Source organism: Podarcis filfolensis (assembly GCF_964270895.1).
Source record: "Podarcis filfolensis genome assembly, chromosome: 13".
NCBI classification, from domain to species: Eukaryota; Metazoa; Chordata; class Lepidosauria; order Squamata; family Lacertidae; genus Podarcis; species Podarcis filfolensis.
Window position 1 is genome coordinate 38,564,962 of NC_139615.1, and position 11,802 is coordinate 38,576,763.

The following is an 11,802-nucleotide window of genomic DNA, read 5'->3' on the forward strand; positions in this document are numbered from 1 at the left end:
CTAACCATTTGGAATATGCATCGACAATAACCAAAAAGACCTTCCCCTGGAATGGCCCAGCAAAATCTAAGTGCAGCCGGCTCCAGGGAGATCTGGACTGCTCCCACCAGTGAACTGGTGCTCTGGCCACTTCTGGCCGCACCTCTTGGCATGCCTTGCATGTTCGTACCCATTGTTCTATGTTCTGGTCCATTCCAGGCCACCACACATAACATCGGGCTAGCGACTTCATCCTGACCATTCCCGGGTGTCCCATGTGAAGCGTCTCAAGAACCCTGTTTCTCAGTGGTGCTGGGATGATCACCCTATCTCCCCACAGGAGACAACCCTTATGCATGGACAACTCGTGCTGCCTTGTCGCATAAGGCCTGAATTTGTCTTCATGCGGACCACCTGGCCACCCCCTCCCCACCCAAGTGAGCACACGGGAGAGAACAGCATCTTTCCTCGTTTTCTCAGCTATATCAGTAGCCATTACAGGAGCCCCCGGAAGTGTTTCCAGCATCATTATGTGCTCCGCTGGAGCAGGATCCACATTGCTCCCGCCAGGAAGAGGCAATAGACTCAGCGCATCAGCGTGGCACAACCGTTTCCCCGGCACATGGGTCAAGGTGTACTGGAACCCGTTCAGGAATATAGACCAACGCAACATTCTGGGGGAGAGAATTTGTGGCGTTTGTTTGTTCGGGTTGAACAACCCTAACAGTGGTTTGTGGTCCGTTTCAATGGAGAAATGGCGTCCATACACATAATCATGGAACTTTTTGATTCCTGCCACAATTGCAAGCGCCTCTTTGTCAATTTGAGCATAGTTGCGCTCCGTGGGTGACAACGTACGGGAATAGAAAGAGATGGGCTTTTCCGACCCATCCGGTTCCCTATGACTCAGCACCGCCCCCAGGCCGTATTGAGAGGCATCACATGCCAGGACCAGCGGCTTTGACTCATCGTAATGAGCAAGGACGCTCCTGCTACTCAGCATTCCTCGCAAGGAGTCAAAAGCCTTCTGCTGCCCCTGCCCCCATCGCCACACATTCTTTTTCTGCAACAGTCGATGTAATGGTTCAGCTACCGAAGCTTTGTGGGGTAAGAACGAATGATAAAAGTTAATAAGTCCCAGGAATGACTGCAACTGCGTCTTGTTCTGTGGTCGTGGTGCCTCGATGTTGGCCTTAATCTTAGCATCTGTGGGGTGGATGCCCGATGCATCAATTTTAAACCCCAAGAAATCCACGGTTGGCACCCCAAAACTGCATTTTTCCTTTTTCAGTTGCAACCCCACCTCCTTGAACTTGAGCAACACTGCACGGACACGCGCAACCAGTTCCTGTGGGTCTTTTCCAGCAATCAAAACGTCATCAAAAAATGGCAAGACCCCCGGCAGACCTCTTAACAGGCGTTCCATGAGCCCTTGAAAAATCCCTGGGGCCACACAAACTCCAAATTGTAATCTGTTAACTCTGAACGCCCCTTTATGTGTGACAATAGTCTGTGCTTCTGCTGATTGTGGGGTTACTGGCAGCTGTTGGTAAGCTTGTGCCAGGTCAATTTTGGCGAACACCTTGCCCCCAGCCAGTTTAGCCAACAGATGTGATACGACTGGAATGGGGTATGAGTTTCCCCTGAGTGCCTTATTGATAGTACATTTGTAATCTGCACAGATCCTGACTTCCCCATTTGCTTTAAGGGGCGTGACAATTGGAGTCTCCCACTTAGCAGAGTCCACGGGTGAGAGAACTCCCTGCTTGACCAATTTATCCAGCTCTGCTTCGATCTTGGGTTGCAGTGCAAATGGCACTCGCCTTGGTTTGAGTCGGATTGGGGCCACCCCAGGGTCCAATTCGAAGTCAACTGGGGGCCCTTTATAACAACCCAGTTTTCCATTAAAGAGACCAGCAAATTCTTTGCATAATGCCTCGCTCATCTCAGGGCAGGTTTGGATTGAATTAAGCCCTGATATACTCAGTCCCAGGGCGGGGAACCAGTCAGTGCCCAGGAGACTGGGGCGACTGCCCTTCGCAATCACCAGTTTGAGTACCGCCTGTTTGTCCCGGAACTGTACTCTCACGGCACACATTCCCATGACATGGATGCGGCCCGCTGAGTATGACTGCAAGGTTGCCGGGAAGGGCTCCAGAGGGGGCAACTTACCCCTGGGGAAGAATGTCCTCGCGGTCTGGTCCGACACGATAGTGAATCCAGATCCGGAGTCCACCTCCATGTCGCACAGCTGACCCTCAATCTTCACCTTGACGTGTGCCTTGCCTTGCGCTGGAAACTGCACGACCCTCCCGTTGATCTCCGTTACGTAGTGGCAGTCCTTTAGAACATGGTTTGCTGTGGACGGTCTGCGATGCTCCAGTCTAGTTGCTCCTGTCGCTCCCAGCGCTGCCGATCTACAGACCCTGGCGATGTGACCTGTCTTCCCGCACGTCCGGCACATAGCATCCCGGAAACGACAACTCTTCCGCTCATGGTTTCCGCCACAACCAGGGCACCTGCCTCGGTGATCTTTGTGCACTGTGCAGGCCTGACGCACTGACTCAACCCCACGGACTGGGCTTTGGCTCGGAGTAGCCTCTAGCTCGTCCATGGCATGCGCAACTTCTATCTTAGGGGCCTTGCGACTGGCATCAAGCTCCTCTCTTTCATAATTCTCCGTGGCAGCGGCCTCCTTCAAGGCTGAAGCAAGGGTAACCTCTTCTTTAGCCACGATGCGTCTTCTGGCTTTCTTGCTGCTCAGACCACCGATAAACCGATCCAGGAGAGTCTCTTCCAGACATTGGAAGTCACAGTGCTGAGCGAGCTTCCGCAGTTCAGCTAGGAATGCAGATACAGACTCCCCAGCACGCTGCTGCCTCTTATGAAACTCCAACCGCCGGGCCATCTTGGTCTCAGTAGGCGCCAAATGGCTTGTCAGGCAGGCAAGAATATCTTTGAGAGGTGTCTCACTTAGCTTCGCTGGAGCAAGCAATGCCTTGGCCAGCTTGAAGGTCTCAGGCCCACAGTAGCTCAGGAATGTGGCCCTTCTTTTGCTGGCATCGGTGATCCCTTGAGCCACTGCGAAGAACTCAAAGCGTTCGACGTAGTCTTCCCACGTGTGGGGCTCTGATGGCTGGAAGGGCTCCAATACCCTTGGACTCTCCATTGTCCTGTGGGCAGGGTCGTCTTCTCAGCCGGCCAGTGAGTCTTGTTCTTAGCTACAATCCGGACTCTGAGGCAGGGCTGCTTTTAACCGCTCCTCAGCATTCCGGATCCCATCCTCGTCGCCAGTTGTTGTGACGTGGGGTTTGTGATTTCAGCTCTCTTGACATAATACGCTGGAGACAGTTCTGTAGTAACGCTTCTTTATTACAGCAAACAAGACTGAGAACTGAGGAGGGGAGAGCTACATTTATAGGGACAGGGAACTAGCAAGAAAGGATACATTTTGGAGGGAACAATATCAGGCAATCACAGTCCTGCCTTTTGGAGGAAACCAATAAGACAGAGGATCCAAATACAGCAGCTTAAATGAACCAATAGTAGCTGTACCCTCTGGAACCAAAAGGCAGTTACTTTACCCTAATGCAAATACAGACAACAATAATACAGATATAAAATCCTTTGACTCAATACACAACACCCTACATCTGCTTTCACATGGGCAAACAGCAGGGTAATGCAGAATCAATCCATGACACACATATATATATGTGTGTGTGTGTGTGTGTGTGTGTGTGCGCGCACGCATGCACTAGATCTAGATTGTGTATGGACTATGGTAGGGGGGGGAAAGTGCCCTGTCTCTGACTCAAGGTCCTGACACTGCCATTTGTTCCAATTCAGTGGTAAATTGCAGGTTTTCTCGGGGAAAGAGCTGGGACAGGAAGGAAGGATTTATCATTTATCCCCCACCCATCTGGCCGGGCCTCCCCAGCCACTCTGGGAGGCTCCCAACAGAATTATTGATAATAATAAAAAAGTGATAAAACATCAGACATTTAAAACTTCCCTAAACAGGGCTGCCTTCAGATGTCTTCTAAAAGTCAGATAGTTGTTTATTTCCTTGATATCTGATGGGATACCTAGAAGGCCCTCTGTCTGGGTCCCTGCCCGAAGGAAGGAAGGAAGGAAGGAAGGAAGGAAGGGAAGGCAGGCTGCTTGGACACGGATCTGGAAATCCCAAGGCTTGTACCTAGAAACAAAAGGAAGTGTGGACAAGCTCTCAGACCCAGAGTCTGCCTTCAACTCCAACTTGCTGTATCAACTTACTCAGTTGCGCTGAAGCAGCAGTGGGTGTGGTAAGAAAGCTTGCATTCTGCAGTGTGCTGAGTAGGTATGTGATCCCTCCATTCATCATCAGTCTTCCATAAGGAGAAAGGAAGCTCTTCGTCCTGAGAACTCTGTAGCTCATCCCAATCTCCCTGCTTTAAGATTTTGAGTTTGCTAAAAAGGAAAGGGAAATTGAGACCCATCACAGATGTGATCGCTATGGTATAGTGGGATGGGAGGACCTCAGGAATGACAACTTATGGTACAACTGGGTAACACAACCATAATGCAACCCCCCTAATATTGATGCATAATCCATTAGAGGTTAGATAGAATCAATTCTCGGGGGCTTTGAAAGACATAGTAGAAGAGTTTGGATTTGATATCCCGCTTTATCACTACCCGAAGGAGTCTCAAAGCGGCTAACATTCTCCTTTCCCTTCCTCCCCCACAACAAACACTCTGTGAGGTGAGTGGGGCTGGGAGATTTCAGAGAAGTGTGACTAGCCCAAGGTCACCCAGCAGCTGCCTGTGGAGGAGCGGGGAATCGAACCTGGTTCACCAGATTACGAGTCCACCGCTCTTAACCACTACACCATAGAAATTCCTTTCTACTAAAAGTGTTTGGCAATCGAAGGTTAAGGCCACAAAGCTGAAAAGACAAGCCCCACGTAGCGTATGACCGAAGGGCATTTGAAAAGTTCACCCAACATGAAAAAAATAGGTTTCCAGGTGGAAAAATCAAAATTGGAAACAGAATTGTTAGAACCTAAAACTAAGAACCTGTCAAGAATGTATAACTTGCTGTTGAAATGGAATACACAGGATGAAACGGTTAAATCTGTTATGATTAAATGGGCACAGGATGTTGGACACAACATTATGTTTGCTGACTGGGAACAGTTATGGACCACAGGTATTAAGTTTACGGCACGTAATGCCTTAAGAGAGAATATTATGAAAATGATTTACAGATGGTACATGACTCCAGTCAAGCTTGCAAAAATTTATCACTTGCCCGATAATAAATGTTGGAAATGTAAAGAATGTGAAGGTACCTTTTTTCACCTTTGGTGGACATGCCCAAAGATTAAGACCTTCTGGGAGATGATTTATAATGAAATGAAAAAGGTATTTAAATATACCTTCCAGAAGAAACCAGAGGCCTTTCTCTTGGGCATGGTCGGCCAGTTGGTGTTAAAGGAGGACAGAACTTTCTTTATGTATGCTACGATAGCAGCAAGAATACTTATCGCAAAGTACTGGAAGACACAAGATCTACCCACCCGGGTGGAATGGCAGATGAAGGTGATGGACTACATGGAACTGGCTGAGATGACTGGCAGAATCCGAGACCAAGGAGAAGAGTTGGTGGAAGAAGAGTGGGAGAAATTTAAAGTTTATCTACAGAAATATTGTAAAATTAAGGAATGTTAGAAAGACGTTGGAATTAAGCTATGTGGTTTTAGCAGAAAAGATATAAAGGATTAAGTAAAGAGGAATTGATAACAGGTGAAAATGTAAAGTTATATTAAGATAAAATATTAAGATAAAAGCAAAAAGGGTAAGGATTTGCTGAAACAACTATTGAACTAGGATACAAAAAAGGGAGGTGAGAGGAGGTCAGGGAAATAAGTAAATGAAAGATAAGAGATGGAAAGACTGATTTGTTTTTAACTGTTTTTATTTTTTTGTATTTTGTATTTTTTGTTCTTTTTCTTATTTTTTCTTTTCTTTTTTCTATTTTTGTAATTTCTTTGAAACTTTAATAAATATTATTCAAAAAAAGAAAAGAAAAGTTCACCCAACATGAAAGACTCGACTTGGAGCTGCAAGTAAAGGAGGGAAACCCAGGTAGCTCACTTTCTACTGCGCGGTTGTTTCACTTACCTGTCAAAGCCACGCGAGGAGCGGTGAGCAGCTGTGCTCGGCTCCGTAGTAAGAGAGCTGGAAAGATCATCCTTCAAATCTGTCGCAGTCTTTCCCCAGGATCGAGAGCTGCGCGTCTGAGAATTCTCCTTCCCATCTTGGGACTGCAGCTCCGACGTCCCGGACGGTGTCACGAGCTCCTCATCGCTCTGATCCTTCCGATCTTGAGATTTACTGTCTTCAGACAGCACAGTAAGGTCTTGGGGTTTGCCTTCGCTCTGATCATTTGGGTCTTGGGACTTGCTGTCGCTTTCACTCAGATCATTTGGGTTTGGGGATTTGCTGCCACCTTCGCTCCGGTCATTCAGGGATTTGATGTCATCTTCCCCATGCTCAATTATATCTTGGGATTTGTTGTCCTCGGTGTGTTCACTTAGATTTTGAGTTTTGTTGTCCTCCACTTGCTGGTTTAGATCTTGGGATTTGTTCTCCTCGGCTGGCTTGTTTAGATCTTGGGATTTGCTGCAATGGAAGGAAGAAATGATTCCAGACGCAGACATGGATTACATTGTGTATGTACCATTCCTCTGGTTTTGCCAGCCCCCCACTAGGGAACAGATTCCACCAGCAGAATAGTTCTGCTCTATCTCAGCATGGGATATTATTGGTGTTAAGTTGTGGGTGAACATATCAGACGACACAGCAATTCTTCAAAGAGCTCTTGTTTATTCACAGGCCAGAACAGAACTGAACTGAAGGGTTCAGCCAGCCTGCTTATATAGAGCTCCACTAGAAAGCAACAGTAACCATTTTCTGTAACTATCCAATCACTGAACATCACTTTCGATCCCTTATTTGCATATGTGGACCTGAACTATCTACAGTATCCCCCTGCTGGCTCAGGGTGAGAACTTCAGAACATAACAATTGGGACTTTCAATCATCTGAAATATGAGAACGTAGTACATTGGATGCTGCCTGCAGTGGTGCGGTTGGGTAATTTGACGGTTTCAAAAGGTACGTTTCATGTATTTTAAAAAGTCTCATTTTGAATTAACACTACATTTCAGCTGTAGCCAACATATTCCATCCCTAAGAAGCCTTTCCATTGCTTTATGCTCCATTATGGGATCAGTTTGAAACATGGTGCAGGTCTGAGGTCTATTTTTCAGTGCCAGTCAAAGTTCAGCTCTGGAGCATGCAAACCCGAGTACCTCTGACCATGTGAAGAGTACTGTTCCCTATTGAATAAACATTTGATAAACATCAGCTACTGTTGTAGTGGGGGGAAAATAAGGACAATTTGTCAATTCAAGCTGAAAGAATACTTAGGATTCTTTTTTTACGCCTTGCCAAACACGCTGCAGAATTTCGCAGTTTATTATATAAAAACATTGTTGAAATTGTTAATCATGACAATAAAAATACAATCAAAGGCAAAATAAAACCAATATTAAAGAGGCTGAAGTCACCTGCTCACAGGGCTGAGCGGGGCCTCCATTCTTCTGGGGTGGAAAGCGCAGCTCCTTCTACATCAGTCTTGTTGTGCAATGACTCCTAAATAACAACAATTTTAAAAGTAAGGCACAACGCAAAACTGAAGATGCCCCTGGGTCTCTGGTGATGGAACCAGGACCGGTCTGTCCATGAGGCAGACTGAGGGAACTGCCTCAGGCAATGGAATCCAAGGGGTGGTGCCCCATGGGTGCCCTGCAGGCATGCCCCTGCCACCGGAGAAGCGGGCAGAGGTTGTGGCAGTAGCTTCTGGGTTCTGGCAAGGTTTTGCCCCGCAAAACCTAGCAAGATCTGTTGCCTATTTGCAGATTAGTTGCACTGCAGAAGACGTGCTGGGGAGACCACACATAACAAGGAACACAAAAATATCCTTTTGCTAGGTTTTAATAACAAAAACGCGGGGACGCTGGTGGCGCTGTGGGTTAAACCACAAAGCCTAGGACTTGCCGATCAGAAGGTTGGCGGTTCGAATCCCCGTGACGGGGTGAGCTCCTGTTGCTCGGTCCCTGCTCCTGCCAACCTAGCAGTTCGAAAGCACATCGAAGTGCAAGTAGATACATAGGTACCGCTCTGGCGGGAAGGTAAACGGCGTTTCCGTGCGCTGCTCTGGTTCGCCAGAAGCGGCTTAGTCATGCTGGCCACATGACCCGGAAGCTGTACGCCGGCTCCCTTGGCCAATAAAGCGAGATGAATGCCGCAACCCCAGAGTCGGCCACGACTGGACCAAATGGTCAGGGGTCCCTTTACCTTCACCTTTACCTTTAATAACAAAAACAAAAACTCCTTTTACAATATATCAATACGCATGACCCAAATACCGACCCATCCACCAGGGTACTGAGAGAGCTAGGTGCTGCTCTTTATATACTATACCCAACAGCTTAATTAACATAACAGCACCTGCTATACTGCTTCACAGCTGTAAAACTAGGTCACGTTATTTGCTCTGGCCCTTAAAGAAATACACATCTTGTGGAACAATAATGAACCTTCAAATTTAAAGAGACCATTCAACAAGATCTTCTGGGCCTCTTATGACAGCTGAACATAAACTGCCGTTGCTTCACAATTTATCTATAGGCGGCAGAATCCCCCATGCTCTCTGCCTTCAGAGAAACAAGGGGAAGTAGCAGAGGCCTCCAGGTTCCTGCGAAATCTCACAGATCTCTCACAAGATGCTACCAAAACCCAGAAGCTGCCGCCGCCACCACCACTCAACCCTGGTAACCGAGTCTTGGGCAGGGGGTGGAAGCTTTCCATTTCACCTCAGGTGGCGAAACAGGATGGGCCGCCCTTGGATAGAACAGAAGCCATAATCCAGCTGGAAGCTTTCCATTTCACCTCAGGTGGCGAAACAGGATGGGCCGCCCTTGGATAGAACAGAAGCCATAATCCATCTTTTGCTAGCAGCCAGCCCTTTGGCCGGAATGGCCGTCCCTGGTAGATTTCATTCATTCATTCATTTTTTATACCACCCTATACCCGGAGATCTCAGGGCAGTTCACAGAAAAGATCACAATATCCAAAATCAAAATAAAAAAAACAACCCAATAACCCCCCCCCCCAAAAAAGAGCCACATTTTAAAAGGGTATAGGATGGCCATCAGGTCAACCAAAGGCCTGGTTAAAAAGGAATGTTTTTGCCTGGCGCCTAAAGGTGTATAATAAAGACGCCAGGCGAACCTCCCTGGGGAGAGCATTCCACAGACAGGGAGCCACTGCAGAGAAGGCCCCGTTCTTATGTTGCCACCCTCTGGACCTCTCAAGGAGGAGGCACACGAAGGAGAGCCTCAGAAGATGATCTCAGGGTCCGGGTAGGTTCATATGGAAAGAAGCAGTCCTTGAGGTATTGTGGTCTTGAGCCGTTTAAGGCTTTGTAGGTCAAAACCAGCACTTTGAATTGGGCTCGGAAACTAACTGATAGCCAGTGCAGTTGAATCAGGATCGGTGTAATATGCTCAAACCAGTGAGCAACCTGACCGCTGAATTCTGCATGAGCTGAAGTTTCCTTACCGTCTTCAGAGGCAGCCCCACGTATAATGCATTACAGTACAGTGGTACCTCAGGTTACACATGCTTCAGGTTACAGACTCCACTAACCCAGAAATAGTGCTTCAGGTTAAGAACTTTGCTTCAGGATGAGAACAGAAATCAAGCTCCGGCAGCACGGCAGCAGCAGGAGGCCCCATTAGCTAAAGTGGTGCTTCAGGTTAAGAACAGTTTCAGGTTAAGTACGGCCCTCCGGAACAAATTAAGTACTTAACCTGAGGTACTTAATAGGGGCGTAGCTGGTCCACCAGCCGAAGCTGATGGAAGGCACTCCGGGCCACAGAGGCCACCTGTGCCTTGAGTGACAGCAAAGGATCCAGGAGTGCCCCCAAGCTGCGAATCTGCTCCTTCGTAGATGCATACAGAAATACTTACACAAAATGCCTCTGTTGCTAATCCACTTGTCAAGAAGTTGCAGGGATTAGCAAACCTCTTGGAAATGACTGGGCAGCCAGAATGGAAAGAAAAGGATGTAGCACAGCCAGGATAGTCAACATGAGCAAGAGGAAGTTCTTCTGATCTTCTCCTGGCACCATGAAGAAGGTCTTAGGTTTGGTGCCGAGTGAAGGGATAGGAGGGCCAAGAGAGTTTGGTGGAATTGGCTCTCTGATGATGGATGTGCAGCCCTCCTCCACACCAAGTTCTCTCCCACTACTTTGACCTCAACTGTTGCATGGAGAGGTTCCAATCTAGTGATGTCACAGAGTAAAAGGTGACCCACGTGGTAGAAAATAACATCTTGAGTTGGGAGGTGAAAGAGAGACTCGGCTACTTGACGTTGTTCTGAACCTGTAGCTATAGAATCATGGAGCTGGAAGGGTCTTTATGAGTTCCATATAATGCGTATACCCATTGAAGGCCAAGACAACAAGAACATCATGGATGATCGTCTAGATTCTGTTGGAAAACCTCCAAGGAAGAAGACGTCATTGTGCTTCAGAGTCTACAGAGTGGGGTTGTTCCTACCAGAGCATCGATTCCTCCCCTGGAATTGTCTTTTATCTTGCTTCCTACCCCTAACTTCTTACTTTTCTTGTTGCCTTCATATTTGTACAAAGTGTGAGGGCTCTCCCTTCCAACCCCTTTCTCCTCTCACTTTGGTTTTTTTAAAAAAATATTTTTTATTAAATTTTACATTTTTATCATAAGAACATCATATCAGCTAACAACAAATTCAATTCCCAGATTCCCCCAACCCCCACTGGCGACTTCCCTCAACTTTTCCTTCTAGTTTTTTTTCATAGTAACTTCTCCTGCTTGCCTTATTATATCTTAATAATATATTCTTTAAATTAAGTATCGCTGTGTTTTTATCATCACCTTTGTAATTTCTGTATTTGTTTTTGTTAATTTTAAGTGTTTACTCAAAACCTACTAGTGAGTCCAGTTCTTTACATTGATTCCATAAATACAACATAAATGGTTCCCAGCCCTTTTAAAAATCTCTATTGTCCTTTTCTCTAAGTCTTTCAGTTAACTTTGCCATTTCAGCATATTCCACCAGTTTTTCTTGCCAATGTTTAGTTGGTATTTCTCTCATCTTTCTTTGGATGCTTTCTTACTTCTCTTCCTGCAAAACTATTCACACTGAGAGTGGGATACAACACACCCCAACAATTCCTATCCCACTTCTCTCAACTTTCCTCTTCCTGATTTCTCATCATGCCTGAACCTCCCACTAGGGCTTTTTCTGATTTATCTCTGCATGCTAACAAGAGAGGTGTGGCCTCCAGACTGACTTGATTGATTGCTGCTGGGGCTTCCTGCAAAGACTTGCCTAATCAGGGCAGCATGGCTGTCTCCTCCTCACAGTAGGCTTGCTAGGGTTAACCACCGTGTTGTATTAAATTGGAGTGAACAGATTTCATTTTTTTATGTATATATGCCTGTTGTCTTTGTCCATGGAGTTTTCTTGGCAGGGATACTGGAGTGGCTTGCCAGTTCCTGCTCCAGGTGGATCACGTTTGGTCAAAACTCTCCACTATGACATGTCCATCTTAGGTGGCCCTGCACAGCATAGCTCATAGCTTCTCTGAGTTATTCAATCCCCTTTGCCACGGCAAGGCAGTGATCCATGAAGGGATCTTCATGGATCTTCATGGCCACCGCATGAGA

General features: G+C 46.8%; 1 protein-coding gene across 3 annotated transcripts in view; it reads right to left on the minus strand.

The window, feature by feature from the left end:
• Nucleotides 1–10,348, minus strand: part of LOC310747654 (uncharacterized protein) — a 115,504-nt gene extending 105,156 nt beyond the window's left edge. For 2 of the 3 annotated variants that reach the window (XM_083582304.1, XM_083582303.1), the window contains exons 1-4: nucleotides 10,063–10,348; nucleotides 7,596–7,680; nucleotides 6,145–6,645; nucleotides 4,255–4,428 (exon numbers count right to left, since the gene is read on the minus strand). In XM_083582304.1, coding sequence (XP_083438430.1) covers nucleotides 4,255–4,428; nucleotides 6,145–6,645; nucleotides 7,596–7,624 — 704 coding nt within the window. In that variant the 5' untranslated portion in view covers nucleotides 7,625–7,680; nucleotides 10,063–10,348. The remainder of the gene's footprint in view (nucleotides 1–4,254; nucleotides 4,429–6,144; nucleotides 6,646–7,595; nucleotides 7,681–10,062) is intronic. The other variant, XM_083582306.1, reaches the window with a different exon arrangement.
• Nucleotides 10,349–11,802: the final 1,454 nt, after the last annotated feature.